Source organism: Silurus meridionalis, chromosome 2 (genome assembly GCF_014805685.1).
Source record: "Silurus meridionalis isolate SWU-2019-XX chromosome 2, ASM1480568v1, whole genome shotgun sequence".
In the NCBI taxonomy this organism is placed as follows: domain Eukaryota; kingdom Metazoa; phylum Chordata; class Actinopteri; order Siluriformes; family Siluridae; genus Silurus; species Silurus meridionalis.
In genome coordinates, this window is record NC_060885.1 from 20,331,972 (window position 1) to 20,350,534 (window position 18,563).

The window sequence follows — 18,563 nt, forward strand, 5'->3', positions numbered from 1 at the left end:
CACCTAAGTAAAATGCTTTCTAATTTATAAACTTTTGCTGACTGGCTCCTGACTATTCATGTCGCTTTTTTAATCGTTTTATCCTTTTTCCCCCAAATAGTATTGTAGTCAAATGTAGGCAAACGTGTGCATTAGCAACCTGATATACGGTACAGAGTGTTGCTAAGGAGCACTCATGGTCTTCTGAAAACTTACGAGACTCATATCTCAAACACTATTTCATACATAGCCATTTGCTGCTACTTTAAAGAAAGATACGTCGGATTAAAACTCCCTCCGTCACATATATAGCGATAGCCAAGTTCAGTCATAAGAAATTGGGGCTGCTGAACTTTCTAGTTTTAATTTGGGCGAATTTTAAGAGAAGAAAATATAAAGCGATATAATGTAATATAAAGTGTGTCAATGTGTCAATACTGTTTATTTGTACAAATGTTAAAACACAAACCAATTTATTCTCAGGTCTAACGCTCAATTGTGCTCATGACATTTCGATGACTTCATGTATCAGTCATTTACACATTGATGCCTGTTCAAAAAAAAAGATTAGCCGTTGCAAACTGGTTCATTAATAAATGAATCCTATGAACCACAGAGCATGTGACCTTTTCAAATTAAGTTCAAACTCATTTCTAACATACACTTAAACCTGGTCATTTCAAACCTGTTAGAAAAAATGTATATTCAGCATTTTTTCCATAAGCCAAAATACTGAAGTTTGTTATTCTGTGAACTCAGGGGTCATGTGCAGCATCAGAAGATCCTGACCTCTGCGCACCACCATGTTGATGCTGTCACTTGTCCTTACTGCATTGTAGATTTCTTCCGATGTGTTCACCTTTAACCCGTTGACCTCCACCACGATGTCACCTGGTTTCATACCCGCTCTGTTACAGATACACACAAAACAGAAAGTGAGGTCACGTGACAACAGGATGTTTATAAACCATATAACACAGACCAGTTCAAGGCGTATTTACACACACAGCTCACTTTATTAGGAACACATATACAATTGCACATTCATGAAGTTCTAATCATGTAGCATCAGCACAACAAAATGATATAAAAAGCAAAATATAGTAGTTTATAGTACTATAGTATAGTATAGTAGTGATTTGAAATGCCTTTTTGATAAGAGGTCAGAAGAAAATGGCCAGCCTGATTTAAGCCATTTATAAGGATATAGTATATATCACTCTTTACAATTGTGGTGAGCAGAAATGCATTTCATCATGCACAATGCTTTGAACCATGAGGTGGATGGGCTACAAAAGCAGTGTTTCTCGTTTTTCACACCATAGAAAATTGTGGGTTAAAATCCCGGGACATTCCAGAACAGTTTCTGAAATACAGAAACCAGCCCATATGCCACAGTTAACAGAGATACTATACTGATTGTTACTTTTTGTTACTGTACCAAGTAGATTTTTCTGGTATCATTACTTCACTTTTTATTTTTTGGACAATTTTTTACTTTCACTCATTAAATTTTTTACACAAATATCTGTACTTCTTATATCCTCAAACCCCTCTTGATACTTTGGTGACTATTTGAGACATGATCAAAATTTTTTTCTTGTCATTGCGTGGCTTTTTCATCCTACTACTGGTGTATCATTTCCTGGCACTCACACACCACAGATGTAGATTAGCCTACGAAGCTAACAATGAGCAAAGCAGATGGCAACAAGAAGTTCTGCTAACGCGGATGAGTCAGAGGGCGTCAGTGATGTAAACATGACTGAGAACAGACACATTCCTGATCACCCGATCATCATCATCTTTTCTCTGCTTGTGTTCTATATGGTGGTTGTTCAGCCGGGACACATTCATTAGGTAACAAAATGTGAAATTCTTCTGTATTAATATATTAATATGATGTGAGGTCCAGTTGCCAGCATGACACACAAAAAGAGGTAGTAGTAATGGCTACTTTACTTCAGTACATGTCAGAGACCAACCTTTTACTTCAACCAAAACATGAGTATCTGTTCTACTTGAGTGAAGAATGTGGACTCTTAGCCAGTGAGATCAGGATTTTTCCCTATTCTGATTTTTATTGTGAACATTAATTGAAGTTGCTGAACTGTCCCAGTTATTATTGTCATGCTGCCACATTGTTGATTAAATAATAGCATGGAAGGCCAATACGTGCTCAATAAGTGTACAGCATACATCAAATATAAACTAAATGACCACAATAAAAGTCATTGTAATATTTTGGTTTGGACAGCTTATTGCTTTGATTACAGTACACATTCACTGTGTTAATTTATATAAATAAACACAGTTAATGTGTACTGTAATCAAAGCAATAAGCTAAATCTTTACTGATGCAGGCCAATAATGTGGAATCCTTCTGAAACAGAGCGACATCTTTTCCATGACCACAGGAAATGTCTTCTGACAGTTATTCACAAAATGAGAAGCTACCCACTGCATCAGTAGTTTGTGTTAAATAACTTGCAGCTGAAACACAGTAATTACTGCAGTAATTATCTAATGGAATCCTGTTACCTTAATTAACCTCGCTCAGTTAAATCCAGGTGGTGACATTATTTTTTCTGGACATGCAGCGTATGAACACAAGCTCAATTTGATTTGTTTACTGGTGTACTACAAATGCATGAGCAGTAATTTTACTGCAAGTTAAAATCAATGTGCTTTTATCTAAAACTTAAGATAAGTGGCAGTTGGGAAATTTCTCTGTTACAGCAGCAAAAAAAAAAAAGAAAAAGACGTACAAATATATAAAAGAATAGAGACATGATACAGTATATACACAACACAATATATAAAAAAAGAATAAGAAAAAAAAGAACCACAATCAAGCACTAAGATGCACAAATACACACAAAGCACTCATTTAACTCTGTAAGCTGTAACATTTGTTAATAGATTGGTATTTTATAATTGACAAATACCTCAGCATCCAGTGAAAATCAAAAACAATTTTTCAGGCATCTACAGTGGGTAAGGAAAGTATTCAGACCCCTTAAATTTTTCACTATTTGTTATATTGCAGCCATTTGCAAAATATATTTAAGTTAATTTATTTTCCTCAATCATGTACACATAGCACCCCATATTGACAGAAAAACACAGAATTGTTGACATTTTGCAGATTAATTAAAATAGAAAAACTGAAATCTCACATGGTCCTAAGTATTCAGACCCTTTGCTGTGACACTCATATATTTACCTTAGGCGCGATCATCCTTGAGATGGTTCTATGCCTTCAATTGAGTCCAGCTGTGTTTGATTATACTGATTGGACTTGATTAGGAAAGCCACACACCTGTCTATATAAGACCTTACAGATCACAATGCATGTCAGAGCAAATGAGAATCATGAGGTCAAAGGAACTGCCTGAAAAACTCAGAGACAGAATTGTGGCAAGGCACAGACCTGGCCCACGTTACAAAAAAATTTCTGCTGCACTTAAGGTTCCTAAGAGCACAGTGGCCTCCATAATCCTTAAATGGAAGACGTTTGGGACGACCAGAACCCTTCCTAGAGCTGGCTGTCCGACCAAACTGAGCTATCGGGGGAGAAGAGCCTTGGTGAGAGAGGTAAAGAAGAACCCAAAGATCACTGTGGCTGAGCTCCAGAGATGCAGTCGGGAGATGGGATAAAATTGTAGAAAGTCAACCATCACTGCAGCCCTCCACCAGTCTGGGCTTTATGGCAGAGTGGCCCAACGGAAGCCTCTCCTCAGTGCAAGACACTAAAAAACACCTGAAGGACTCCAAGATGGTGAGAAATAAGATTCTCTGGTCTGATGAGACCAAGATAGAACTTTTTGGCCTTAATTCTAAGCGGTATGTGTGAAGAAAACGTGGTGGTGGTGGCATCATCATGCTGTGTGGGTGTTTTTCAGCTGCAGTGACAGGACGACTGGTTGCAATCGAGGGAAAGATGAATGTGGCCAAGTACAGGGATATCCTGGACAAAAACCTTCTCCAGAGTGCTCTGGACCTTAGACTGGGCCGAAGGTTTACCTTCCAACAAGACAATGACCCTAAGCACACAGCTACGATAACGAAAGAGTGGCTTCACAACAACTCTGTGACTGTGCTTAAATGGCCCAGCCAGAGCCCTGACTTAAACCCAATTGAGCATCTCTGGAGAGACCTAAAAATGGCTGTCCACTAACGTTTACCATGCAACCTGACAGAACTGGAGAGGATCTGCAAGGAGGAATGGCAGAGGATCCCCAAATCCAGGTGTGAAAAACTTGTTGCATATTTCCCAAAAAGACTCATGGCTGTATTAGATCAAAAGGGTGGTTCTACTAAATACTGAGCAAAGGGTCTAAATACTTAGGACCATGTGATATTTCAGTTTTTCTTTTTTAATAAATCTGCAAAAATGTCAACAATTCTGTGTATTTCTGTCAATATAGGGTGCTATGTGTACATTAATGAGGAAAAGAAATTAACAAATGATTTTAGCAAATGGCTGCAATATAACAAAGAGTGAAAAATTTAAGGGGGTCTGAATACTTTCCGTACACACTGTATATGATTCGTTACTATCGGATTGTAAACTAAGCATCGAGAGGTATGCGTTAATACAGACAAAATAATTGTGATATACTATACTGTTTATTGTATAGTATTGACTAAACATTTACATTGATTATGATCATGTATGGCAGCAGCAATTTGCAATAGTTCCTAAGTGGTGCATCATCAAACTATCCTGAACTAAAATAAATGAAAAAGCAGGATGTTTAATAAACGCAAAATAAGAATATATTTTTCACATTAGCTAGTCAATGTTGTGAGTGTTTAACAGTAGTGAATATGATGCTGTATGTCAAATTTGTAAGCAATATAATTTAATCTGCTGACCTGTTAGCTGGAGAGCCCGGTATAACACGATGGATGAGGATTCCATGTGTTACGTCAGGGAATGACGGATCACGCATCTTCAACTCGTTCATTATACTGTAAGGTAATAAGACATCAGGAACGACTCATAAGATGCAGCTGTATAATATTAAGTGCGTTCGTATATCTAGATTAGCACTGTCGGTTAAGGTACCTGGGTGTAAGAGTTAACATCATCACTCCTATGTAGCGCCGTTTGTTTTTAGACCCACTGAACCAGGAACCTGTAAGCAACAGAAGAGCACTGAGAAATCCAGCAGCAGCATGACGAGTGATAGAAAAGAATGAGAACAGCGGTCCGTCTTACTCTTTTTTTCAGTAGCCTGCTCGAGAAATAGACGAAGTCTATCAGAGGGAATGGCAAAGGAAATGCCAGCAGTCACTTTCATGGTATTAATACCAATGACCTCACCATCCTGAGTAAAAAAAAAAATCAGTTTGAATACTAAATGTGTGATACAATTGTTTAAAGTAGGTCATTTTTTTTTCTGAAAAAAAAAAAACACAAACTCACCAAATTAATAAGTGGACCACCTGAATTCCCAAACTGTAAATGTACATTGCAAATCATAAATCATAAACATTCATAATTTTTATACAATTAGAGCCTTAAACAAACATGTAACCTAAAGTAAACAATTCAGTGCTTTCTCACATCTATGGCTGCATCGGTCTGTATGTAGTCCATATTGCCATTAGACAGGCCCAGTTCTTTGCCCCCTCTTTGAGCTGAGCTAACTATTCCAGATGTAATGGTGTTCCTCAGAGCGAAAGGGCTCCCCATGGCAACCACAAACTCCCCCTGACGCACATCTAACGACTTGCCAAGAGGCAAAGTGGGCAACGGATGCTGTTAAAAACCCCAGAAAAATGACATATCAGTAATAATGCCACTGAGGATAATAAACATAAAAGACCATGAGCTGTAACCAAGCAAACAATATCTCTTATCAGTAACATTCAAAATATCATCAGTATTACCTTGGCATTGATTTTAATTGTTGCGATGTCTGCGGCCTGGTCCACATTTTGTACAATGGCATCGTATGTCTCCCATTGGCCAGTTTGACACGAACCCCACGCTTGTTGGCTACTACATGGGCATTGGTCACTATGAGGCCTTCAGCACTAATGATGAAGCCTGAACCATTAGAGATAGGGAGCTCACGGCCAGAGAACGGATGCCTGTTAAAAAAAGATAAACGTAATGGCTTAACCTATAGGATTCTTCATAACACGGGTGTTTATTCAAACTAATATTCCAAATACAACAATTATATATTGACTATAATGTTTAACAAACAAGAAAGGCAGCATTGCTGAGGGTCCATAGTGCGCCCAGGCTTCTGTGTGTAATCTAATACAGCAAGGTATTAAACCATAACCATTAAACTTAAATAACAATGAAATTATTCAGTTGATTAAAAATGTACACATGTGCCTAAAGAACAGAAGACAAAAAATTTTAATAAATATGAGAAAAGACATTTGTTTTCACATTTTGTATTTGTATTCGTAGAGGTCTCTTTTATTATAAAATAATATAATTATTTATTATAAAAAAATTCTAACAAAATGCTTGAAAAAATCTTTGATATTTTGAAAAAAAATATGATAATTTTAAATATGACAAATATCCTTAAGCAAAGCATTGACTCACACAGGTCTTTTGACCTCTTATGCATGCTCAGTTTTGAATCTTTTCTTTTTTTTTAAAAAGGTCATAACCAACTTTCAACAAGATATTCCTAAATAAGTATGGGGTTACTATAAAATATTATAGAAGTTACTGTGTTATGTTGATTTGACTGTATTAAAGTTTATTAAATACAATAAAATGTGCTTTTTAAGCTAATTCTCATGTTAGAATGTTACCATATGCCTAAAACAGGTAATGAGCACTACTGTGTTATTAATACCCTAAACATGGTACTTTGAAGTTTAAGAAACGTTAAATAAATATATATATAAATAAATATATTTATATTTACTTTATGGCCAAAGGATTATGGAGGGTCTCTGACCATCTTAGACTTGTGCTTCTTGAACATACCATTCCTGATTTTGGCCCTCATCAGTGTCCACACATCTGGGATATTTTTCTACTAGATCTTGTGAGAATCTGCCCATTCAGCTGGAATATTAGTGAGTTTCTGATGGTAAAAGAAAAAGGGCCTGCAATGTTCCTGTCAATCCCAAAGCTATTTTATGGGGTAGAGGTCAGAGGTCTGTTTAGGACACTCGAGTTCTTCATACTGTACACAGAATCGTAGTCATGCTGGAGCATGTTTGGGCCCTTTCGTTTCAGTGAAGGGGTTTTTTGTAATATTAGTTTGTTACAAAAGCAGTTTCATTTTGGAGAGGTACCACAGGGCATGATGGCCAAAAGTTTGTGGACACCTGACCATATTGTATAGACAGTATAACACAGCTGTTCTATGATGTATTTGGTACACCCACATTGTGTAGTATTGGGGAAAGTTTGCAAACTTGTTACTGAAGCTGTCTAGAGGTAAACTCACCGTCCTAATATCTCAATGTAAACTACAGCAGGCGCTGACTTCTCCACTACATCCGCAATAAAGTTGTACTTATAGCGCGGACTGTCATCTTTATACGGGGTAGCACAGAAGACTGTAGGGATAAAGTGATGGAGCACAGAGTTCGTGATAGATCGGTTCCTCTGGGAGACGCCTTTCTCCTGCTCGTCCTGATCACTGAGTAAAGCAGCTCCGCTCAGCCCCAATCCAAACCCCGCGACTCCAAGGACACATGTCCCAGCTCCTCCACTTCCTCCACCGCCGCTGCCTTCTTCCCGTCCTCCTCCCGACACTAGAGCTCTACAGACGGACGTGTTTTCTTTTGCTGGTTTCTCTGAACACGTGCTGGATAAAGTTCGTACAAGTCCCGAAGGCGACAACTTCACATGAGCTCCACTGTGTCGGAGGCACGTCATCATCCTTAGGAAAGGGAGACGTGTTGTTGCCATGTTGCATCAGATATGAAACAGTTCGTCAGGAAATTCTGCAGCCCGCTGGACAAGTTTTCTTCATCTAGCATTTATGATAAATATTCCTAAAGAAAAATCTCCGGGGGAAATCCACCGCACCCTCGTATCAAAATAAACTCAGGACTACCGCTTTACAGTAGTTCAGCACTACATCCAGTAGTTGTTCAGGAACTACATGCTTCCTACTCCGGAAGTTTCTATTTGCGCATGCGTGGCCGCGTCCAATCATAAGCTAAGCACATGAAGAGAACGTGTGTGTGTGTGTTTTAAAAATCCATATACATCATTAATTGAACTATTATTAGTGATTGGTTTAGAAAAATGGCAAATGAGGATATCATTAATATTAGATAATAAACTATATTTTATATTGCACCATACAGATAAGATCCAATAAATATTATATTTACTAGTAAAAGTAATTAAACAGTTATGTTGCCTATATATTGTGTATATTTAGTTATATATAAAAATAAACTCATTGATCATCATCAAATGTACATCTATGAGTTAACAGAAGTAATGAATTAACCCAGCGGTGATGTTATACATATTAAGTTACCCCACAAAATAGTTTATATATTAATTTTCCAGAAATTATATTACTCAGGGTGAAATTGGTAAAGAAGAATATCATCTTCATGTCGATGCTGTGTTACTAACAGTGACAGACGGCTGAAACATAATGGTTTTACTTATATACTGAAAGCCAGAGAATTACTGGGGAACACTTGCTTTAGCACACTAACTCCAAATAATAATGTGATCCAGAAAAAAAATGTGATCCAGAAAAAAAACCCCATTAAAGATGGTTATGAATTAATTTATCTTTAATCGAGTATTTGATCCCATACCAACCAGCAAGAATTCTGACTCCCACAGACCCACATTAGTCCTGTCTCTTTAGGAAAATACTCCTAATGTCAAATCATTATGTGAATGAAAGACATCACAGAATCAACCTCTTCCTTTCAAACCTTTCCACCTCCATGGGAAAGACCAGAGCTGTCAAAGGACTTCAGACACAACATTGTAGACCTGCACAAGGCTGGAATGGGCCATCAGATTGTTGCACTGTCCGTATGTTTTTGGTCATTGTCATGCTGGAAGACACATCCACCACCTAACTATAGTGTTCTGACTGAGATCAGGAGGAGATTCCGCAGTGCATGGCCCCATTCATGTGGTGAAGTCTTCCTGTACCTTCAGCAGAGAAGCAGCCCCAAAGCAGAATGTTTCATGTTTGACAGTGGGGATGGTGTTCTTGGGGTCATATTCAGCATTTCTCTGCCTCCAAGCGCTACATTTTGGCCTCATCTGACCACATCACATTCTCCCAAGCATTCTCTGAACCATTCAGGTGTTCACTGGCAAATGTCAGACGCGTCTGTTCATGTGCATTCTTGAGCAGAGCCCTGGTGTGTTACCAATGTTTTTCTTGGTGACTGGTCTCTGCTCCCTTGAGATCATTAACAAGCTTCTCCCATATAATTCTGGGCTGATCCTTTAACTTTCTCAGAATCATCCTTACCCCATGAGGTGAGATTTTGCATGGAGCTCCAGAGCGAGGGCGATTGACATCTTGTATTTCTTCTATTTTCGCACCCACAGTGGTCTTTTTCTCTTCAAGCTTCTTGCTGATGGTCTTGTAGCCCATTCCAGCCTTGTGCAGGTTTACAATCTCATCCCTGACATCCGTTGACAGTGCTCTGGTCTTGGTCTTTGGAGGTTAATTCTGTGATAGGTGTAATGCACATAATGAGTTGATTTTAGGAGTTCTTTCTTAAAGGGACAGGACTAATTTGGGTCTGTAGGAGTCTTGCTGGTTGGAACAGGAACAAATACTTATTTTACCTGATCAAAAACTAATTATTTACATTTTTAAATATTCTTTCTCCTTGTTAAAATCAACCTACCATAAAAATTCTAGACTTTCATTTCTTTGTAAGGGGTTCATATAATTATTTCATTCACTGTGGTAGATACTGAAACATTCTGCATTGTATGTACTTTAAAATCTCAGTAATTCTGAATAACTTGCTGAAACAAGCCTGCAGGCTTCATTAATGTAAAATAGTCCAGAAAAGTCTTCTACATGACCGTTCAATGTTTGCTCTTTCTATACTGAAACACTCATAAAATCACTAAGCAACCGGAATCCTTTAGAAACAGTAAACCTAGGGGGAAAAAACCCTTTAAAAACTCACTAATTCTCTAAACTTAATCATTATTTCAATAAAATGTACAGTTTGCAAATTGTAGTCAGACCAGCCTGATAAAACTTATTTTATCCAATTAAGGAATATTTGAGAGTGACCAGTATAGAAGCATCTTCAGATAAGTCCTCAAGACCAAACATCCTTAAGAAACACGACCATGTAGTGCAACTGTGTTTCCAACCCCATCATTGACATGATGACAAAAATGCTTTAAAAACCAGTCATTTTCACATAAGGGACATGAAATGCATGTTTATATGAAACACAGGTTAAATTTACATCAAATGTGACATCCTAGGAATGAACACAAACGCACAGGTTTATTAGCACAAATAGACAGGAATATTTGTTCAGTCTCTTCAAACCCGATTTGATCAATGTTTCTTATTGCTGCAGAGTTCGCTTGACCACGTGTCCCTCTTTATTTATAGCAAAGTTGTAGTTTTTAGGGTTGTCCAATGCTTCCTCAATGCGCTGATCCAAATTCTCCAGTGTAATAAAGTTCTTTGCCTCTTCCTAAAAGAGAGATCATTTAAAGGTAAATATTTTCTCATGATCACAAGTGTGTACAGGCAGTCGTCGACTTACGACCTACGCAACTTACGACCATTCGACTTTACGACCACAATCGCTAGCCGTGGCGTACGACAGTAAGAAACAAAATGGTGTAGAGATGATACAAATGGCATAAAATGAACAAAGAAAATGATGATATATACAGTATAACAATAATGAAAGAAAATGATAAAATACTACTTAAAGATTTTTATAACATCATTTTACAGTACTGTACATATAGCCTACTCTACTGACGAGCAAATCGTGTTACGACCGGTCTGTCGGAACCAATCGTGGTCGTAAGTCGACGACTACCTGTATTGCATTATTTGTTTATTGTTCCCACCTGTAGCCGCAGGATTTCTTTCTCCTTTTCTTTTATGTAGTTCTCAAGCTCTTGTTGATGCAAAATCGCTGCCTCTTTACTCTTCTGTTCAGCAGCCTCAGTCTCTTTCTGCACACGCAGCTCACTACAGGCACAGTAAAATACAGTCTTATTCAGGTGCTGAACAATTCACACATGCTGTCTAAGTGCTTTCAGTGCATATTTCTGTCTCACCGGATTTTTCGCAGTCTAAGGTTTTCTGCATCATTCCAGGCCATTAATGAGCGGTGTTCCTCAGTCTCTTGCTTGGCTCTCTCTTCTGCCAGAGATCCAGTTTCTTCCTCATAGCGCTTCCTCAGCATCTCCTCTTTAAACTGTAGTCTGTAAACACAACACGCACAAGCTCATGCATACATATAGAAGTCACAAACCCAGTCTACTTTATCTGTAGAATATATTGTATTTATTTGTTAGACATTTGATCAATGTAGTCACATCATTGCATGATATTCATGATTCATTTACTTTTTAAAAAACTTAGCAGCTTTCATTCCATTGCCTTCCATAGATATTGGCATGTTTAATATTTGGGAAGTGGTTAATAAATGGTTAAGATGTTGGACTTCTGATCAGACCCACCACTAAGCTGCCACTGCTGGGCCCTTGAGCAAGGCCCTTAACCCTTTACTTCTCAGTTGTATGAATGAGATAATTGTAAGTCACTCTGGATAAGAGCGTGTGCCAAACGCCTAAATGTAAATATTTGGTTTGCGAATATCCACTGTCTGAAATCAGAGAACCAAAGATCATTAAAGGTTCGGAAACCTTCTCCGTTGATGCACAGTTTTTTTTTAAGTCTCTTTTCAATTTAAAATTAATGTATAACTAAAACAGAGCTAACACAAATATCACAGTTTAATTTTTTTTAAGAAGACATTGTAATAAGAATTGGTGATGCACTGAGTATGAACATATAGGAAGGCGTATGCGATAAGGACCACATGGAGGATCACTGGTGCATTTCAGGTATCTGGATATTCACATGATCCTGGTCAGCCAGCAGATACACTGCTCTCCAATCAGGGAAATAAATAAATACATATCAGAAATCGGAGTGCAAGATTCAGGATCAGTCTGTAACCCCAAGCTATTAGACAGTTTAACAACCTCATTAGGTCAATTATTATTATTAAATGTGTGTGTGTGTGTGTGTGTGTGTGTGTGTGTGTGTGTGTGTGTATAAAATGTCTTCTGAATCTGAGCATTGTTGTGGTGCTGTGGTGTCATTGGACTGTAAATATGTTGGCATTATGTGTAGGTTTGAAGGACAACAAGCAAAGTACTAATGTAATTGTGCTTTTTATGCACATGGAAATTAAAAAGCTTCAAAACCAATGTGTATAGACAAGCAGCCTGGCGGCACGTTTGCATTAAAAGCCTCTCGGTGTCTGAGGAAGCATGTTTCTGTAGGACACTGAGGTGTAGAAGTCTTTACCTAAGCGCCCTCATGATGAGGTTATATTCAGTGAAGCGCTCCTTCAGCACCACCATCTCCACAGGGTCCACCGGGGGCGGGGTCTTGATCCGGCCCGCTTTGGACTTGGCTTTCGGGTCACTGCGAGACTTCCTGCCCCGTACACTCTCCAGCACAACACCAAACCTTGGGGACAGCACCACAGAGACAGGAGTCCGACTCCGAACTACCGCCGAGAACATTGTATACTCCTGTGTATGTTCGATTAACACCCGTTTATATAAACCACTCAACAGTGGATCCTACTGTACACAGTGCGGCTATGCAACATTGAGCCTCTGGCAGGAGGTCGCCATGCTGAAGACCTTTCACAGAGGAAGTGCTTTCTTTTCTTTTACTCACTGTGTTTATGTGTGATAGGAAACAAGTGTTACATACTGCCATCTAATGGTAAGATGTAAAACCACACCCCACGTCTTCTTCTTCTTCTTCTTCTTCTTCTTCTTCTTCTTCTTCTTCTTCTTCTTCTTCTTCTTCTTCTTCTTCTTCTTCTTCTTCTTCTTCTTCTTCTTCTTCTTCTTCTTCTTCTTCTTCTTCTTCTTCTCTTCTTCTTCTTCTTCTTCTTCTTCTTCTTCTTCTTCTTCTTCTTCTTCTTCTTCTTCTTCTTCTTCTTCTTCTCTTCTTCTTCTTCCTTCTTCTTCTTCTTCTTCTTCTTTCTTCTTCTTCCTTTTTCTTCTTCTTTCTTCTTCTTCTTCTTCTTCTGCTCTTTCTTCTTCTTCTTATTATTATTATTCTTCTTCTTCTTTTCCTTTTTCTTCTTCTTCTTCTTCTTCTTCTTCTTCTTCTTCTCCTTCTTCTTCTTCTTCTCCTTCTTCTTTTCTTTTCCTTCTTTTCCTTCTTCTTCTTCTTTCTGCTTCTCCCATTAGGGGTCTCTACTTATACGCAACAAAAATGCTGAATACAGAATGTGCCTTCATTTGACTGTTGCCTCTACACCAGAGATGCCCAAACTAGAGCCCATTGGCCAAAGCTAATCTGTGGTGATCTTTGATTTGGCCAGCCATGTAATATTCTATTTATTTTTTAAAGTTTTTTCCAAATTGGCCTACAGCTGACTTACTGACACACGATACTGTGTAGGTGAGAGTTAGTTAGTTAGTTAGTTTGCTTTTCAATTTCTTAAGACTGAAAGTTCACTCACAGAGGGAGGTACTGCCAATGTTTCAGCTTTAATTGTTTATTTTTAATTAAAAATAAAGGTCTGTCTCAGTTACTTTTTTCTTTTTTCCTCTCTTCTTATAAATTGCATAGTGGGTCAAATCAAAGGTCACCAAGGGTCAATTTGGGCCCACAAGCCCTAGTTTGGGCATTTCCTAATCAATGCTTTATCTTCTTCTTCTTCCACTTCTTCTTCTTCTTCTTCCACTTCTTTTGTTGCTACAGTTTATAGTGTTAAAATTGTCTTTTCAAAATGCAAAAATAAAAACAACACGCAATAACCCATGAGTCGCCTTTTTTTTTTTTGGTGAGCTCATCCAAATAATCAGATTTACTGAAAAAAGTCAGAACTGCTATCATTTGAGCCTCTGTGGGATGCACTGAGAGCCAGTGTAAAACTCACACACAACCACTCAAATCTGGGCTCAATAAAGTAGCTGTATAGATCCTATAAATACCAGAAAACATACCCCTGCAAACAAAGAGAATAAATTAATTTAGATTTCTCAAATAATAAGTCAAAACAATTGCTGTTGTATTTCTTTTTATATCTTTGACTGAAAGACTTGAATAAAAAAACAAGATTTAAACTATCTTATAGATTATAAACAAAGATACAACACGCAACGCATGGTAAGTTTTGAATTAGTTTTATTCAGTAGGTATTGTTTTTAGGAGCAGATGTTACTTCTCTGCTTGTTTCTCAACCTACTAGCAATTGACTTAGTTTCACATTAATAAACAGATGTAACAGAAGCAGATGAAAGCGCAAAGATTCACCAGTGTAGTGTTTTATAAGGATAAACACAATTCATCTAGCTAATTATTCATTATTAACAATATTTGACATTTTTAGTCAATATATTCCTAGTAAGTAAAATAATATTACAATTACTCTAACAACCAAAGCTCACAATTTTAAGATGCAGACTAAAAGTTTATCTAGGAATATAAACGATAAGCAAATGAGGTGCTTCAGCTCTGAAAGGCATTAAAAGCCATTCAGTCAGTTCACTTACTACACTTACAGGGTCGTTGTGCAGAGTAACATCCTGTTGGTGGATACTGAGTCAAAATTCAGGACAAAACAGGTTACTGTCTCGGTTCATTTCCAGTGCCTAAAGTATGACTAGTTTAGAAAAGATTCCACCTTCACAAACAACTGGCCGATAGTTTGAACAGAAGGGGCTCGATCACCAGCCATGATTGGTGCTTGGAGAAGAACCGAGGACTTAGAATTCACCAACAAGAGCTCTGACTGGGCAAGTGCTAAACTTAGTGTTCTCTCCATTGTGCCCTTGTTTCATTTAGAGTGTGAAGAAGAAGGGGGAAATCCTGGTTTACCTCTTGTTTAACACAAGGGCTCATTTCTCTTTAAATCAGTGATGGTGGAAATGGGATTATTGTTAAGTGTCATAATGTGGGTCTAGGTCCTGGGGGTAAAGGTTTAGGCAATATAGTTTGGAGCTGCGAGAATTAGGATTCGAATTAAACTTGATGTCTGGCTGCAGACTTTCATTCCAGCCAAACAGGGGTTACACCTAAACAATCAAATATGACACCTGCTTGGCTGATATGAAAGCCTAAAGCCATACTGGGTTTTTGTAGACAAAGCTGAAGTCTCCTTTTTTAAGGGGCAAACATAAATTCTATAGGTTTACAAAATGTATCAGGAAACAATTGTGTGTAAAGTGTCTTGAGATAGATGATTTTGGTGATCATAAATGATCAGAATCAATGGGATGGGTAAAATTTTGAAAGGGGAGTTATAGGTTTGGGTTTATGCCAAAACAGGCACAGAGCAGTACGTCAGACGAATCTCCTCCCCCTCAAGCAGCTGCCTGTTGAAACAAATATAATCAAAAGCACACAAAAAATTAGTAAGTGCACAACATAAAACTAAGAGAGCAATTAATATTATTATATATAGAATTATTATATTACTTGTATGCTGCAATTTCAATGTCCAGGGCCATCTTCACGTTCAACAGATCTTGATATTCCTTTAAATAGCGTGCCATCTCCTCTTTAGCCTCAGCAATATCCCTCTCCAGATGATTTATCCTCCCCTACAGAGCAAATAGTTAGGACGAATAACGATTAAAATGTCAGAGCGAAGAGAATTCACTAAATCTATACCATATATTTGTTTATACATACAAACAGTTAAAAATTCAACAAGCAAAATCTCTCTCTCTCTCTCTCTCTCTCTCTCTCTCTCTCTCTCTCTCTCTCTATATATATATATATATATATATATATATATATATATATATATATATATATATATATATATATAGAGAGAGAGAGAGAGAGAGAGAGAGAGAGAGAGAGAGAGAGATTTTGCTTGTAGTAGGTGTACAGTCTGTGGACACTAAAGTAAAGCTATTTGCTCATCCATCAGCACTAAGAATGAGTCAGCATTCTGCCTCAGGAGCAATGCACAATTCTTTAGTCTGCGGAATCTCGAATGAAAGGCAGAAGGACTTGTGTTAATTACTCTAATTGCGTAAAGTAGCCATATATTTAATATAAGCAAATATTGAATCACTTCTGTACAAAAAGAAAGGATGACATATTTGTCACACAGAAAAACTATAGTAGCATGATTTGTTAGTCAATGAATGACCTCAGCCAGTGATTTGTTTAATACCTGATACTTGGCAACCTCCTCGCTCTGGGTCTCCTCCAGCTCTCGGAGCTGTGAGTTTAGTGAGTTGATGACACTCTGCAGAGTTTCAACTTCATTGGAGCAGGTGAGCAGCAGTTGACGGTGCTTGGCCGTTTCCTCGCGTACCAAGCGCACTGCCTCCTGCTGCTTATCGGCTGCTTGTGCCACGTTGGCCACCTTTCCCTGGTACCAGGTTTCGGCGGTTTGCATATTGCGCCTGGCCAGGCTCTCATACTGGGCACGGATCTCTCTCAGGGCGGCAGAGAGGTCTGGCCTGTTCAGATCGGGCTCCACGCTGAGCCTGGACACCTGCAGCTGCACCTTCAGCCCCTCCCGCTCTTCTGCAAACACCTGCTTCAGAAAGGCTAACTCCTGCGCCAAAGAAATCACTCTCACCTCCGCATCGCTGCTCAAAAGTGTTGTTCTGTCTGCCTCATCCCTGGCACGCTGCAGCTCGTCCTCGGCCCGCTCACGCCGCCGCACTTCGTCCTGCCAGTGCTTCTCTACCTGCTCCTGCTCCACTCGCAGCTTGTCTCTCCGCACTTCAACGTGTTCCTTGTCCTGAGTCTCAAGGTGCAGCTGCTGGCGAAGTTCCTGTGCCTCCTGCCTGTACAGCTGCTGCAGTCGAGATGGCTGAGTCTGCATGCCATGCAGGGCTTCCAGCTGCACCATGAGCATCCGATTCTGCTGCTCCAAATAATGCACCTTCTCGATGTAGGAGACAAAGCGGTCATTTAACTCTACTAACTCTTCTCTTTCCTGAGCTCTCAGTCCCACCAGCTCTGTACACACTACACTCAATTCATTTGGTTCCCAGAAGCGCATAGGCTCAGACTTCAGCAGCCGCCGAGAAGAAGTGAAGGGCATCTGGGAGATGCGGTAAGGGCTGGAATGGTTGTCCCAGCGCCTGCTCAGTGAGAAGGAGGAGGAAATTAAACTCATGATGATGAATTTTGGGTTTTTTTTGTATATAAGTGTGGAGATTTTTGACGAAGTTTCTCTTCTAGGTCCCCCTTTTTCTGCACACCATCGGTGGAGATGAACCGGCACTGCACCAGTTCAGAAATACTGCTGTGCAGCAGGCTTTATAGGACACACACACACACACACACACACCATCGTTTCAGCCTCAGCCAATAAGATGCTGAGCAGTGGTGGAGTTTGGTCTTACGTTACACTCAGGCAAGCATGAGGAGAGATGCCAGGCTCTTACATCTCTCAGAGAAAAAATAGAGAACACAAAAACCAGAATGCAAACTGTACAGTATTGAAGGATATTGCATCTAACATGTTAAAACAATACAAACACAAGGTATGTATAGAAACGAATGTATGCAAATAAACACTATACAAATTCATTTGAGTATTTAAGGATTATATTGTGCAAATCAAAATGCTTGATTTTAAAATTAGATTTGATAAAAAAAAAAAAAAATACACAGGACTACAGAAGTGAAAATATTAGTTTTCAGGCCTTTAAGACTACTTTTAGGGAAGTAGGTTAGTATAGTAGGTCAGTGGTTAACATCTTTGAACTTTCAGTTATTAATAGGAGTCATGACTTCAAATCCCTGTACTGTCAAGCAGCCATGTTTGGGTGCTTCAGTAAGACCTTTACCCCTTAACTGCGTATTTCTTACCTTTTTCCATAGTAAATCATTTTGAATAAAAATAAAGGCAAATGATTTGCCATTGGTACCTGTTTAATAAAAGCCAGCTGTTTATTTCATCCTTTACCACATGTTGCCCAGCTCCGATGAATGCCCAGAGTATCATATTTTAGTTCATAAATAACCATTTTGTATATGTCAGAACAATTTTCTCTGTACCACTACAAATTCATCCCAGGGTCACTAACTTCTAGTTCCAAAATTCCCTATTTCCACAAACTACTCTGTGTATATACAGTGATTCCGAAAAGTATTTAGACCCCCCTTCACTTTTTTTCATTTTTATCACTAATCACCTGCCCAAAGCCACGCCAAAAGTGAAGCATGATCACGGCATCATGCCATGGTGTGTTTTACTGCAGCAGGATCTTGACAACTGGTCAGGATTGAGGGAAACCTGAATGGAGCAAAGTACAGCGATATCCTTAATAAAAACCTGTTCAGAACCTCAGTCTGGGCCGAAGGATCAACTTGCTACACCCTATTGAACATCTCTGGAGAGATCTGAAAGTGACTATC

The 18,563-nt window shown here is 38.7% G+C and overlaps 4 protein-coding genes across 4 annotated transcripts; all 4 read right to left on the reverse strand.

The window, feature by feature from the left end:
- Positions 1-402: 402 nt before the first annotated feature.
- On the reverse strand, positions 403-8,095 carry LOC124402477 (serine protease HTRA2, mitochondrial-like). Its single transcript, XM_046875546.1, is given in 9 exon segments — positions 403-887; positions 4,861-4,956; positions 5,054-5,123; positions 5,207-5,315; positions 5,414-5,446; positions 5,555-5,749; positions 5,881-5,951; positions 5,954-6,084; positions 7,422-8,095. Coding segments are annotated over 9 exon segments (1,338 nt in total). The 5' UTR covers positions 7,889-8,095; the 3' UTR covers positions 403-721.
- Positions 8,096-10,365: 2,270 nt separating this feature from the next.
- Positions 10,366-12,873, reverse strand: mrps26 (mitochondrial ribosomal protein S26). The gene is made up of 4 exons (XM_046875580.1): positions 12,507-12,873; positions 11,246-11,392; positions 11,033-11,156; positions 10,366-10,644 (listed from the first exon to the last, which is right to left on the reverse strand). Exons 1-4 carry the CDS (start codon positions 12,725-12,727, stop codon positions 10,513-10,515), a joined length of 624 nt encoding a protein of 207 aa, XP_046731536.1. The 5' UTR covers positions 12,728-12,873; the 3' UTR covers positions 10,366-10,512.
- A 19-nt stretch (positions 12,874-12,892) lies between these two features.
- Positions 12,893-13,342, reverse strand: LOC124402509 (cilia- and flagella-associated protein 251-like; the record flags this gene model as incomplete). Its single annotated transcript, XM_046875594.1, is given in 1 exon segment — positions 12,893-13,342. A coding segment is annotated over 1 exon segment (450 nt), but the record flags the coding sequence as incomplete, so codon positions are not given.
- Positions 13,343-14,337: 995 nt separating this feature from the next.
- si:dkey-33c12.3 (uncharacterized protein LOC335380 homolog) lies at positions 14,338-17,444 on the reverse strand. Its single transcript, XM_046875567.1, has 3 exons — positions 16,357-17,444; positions 15,648-15,772; positions 14,338-15,544 (listed from the first exon to the last, which is right to left on the reverse strand). Exons 1-3 carry the CDS (start codon positions 17,314-17,316, stop codon positions 15,484-15,486), a joined length of 1,146 nt encoding a protein of 381 aa, XP_046731523.1. The 5' UTR covers positions 17,317-17,444; the 3' UTR covers positions 14,338-15,483.
- Between the last annotated feature and the right edge of the window lie 1,119 nt (positions 17,445-18,563).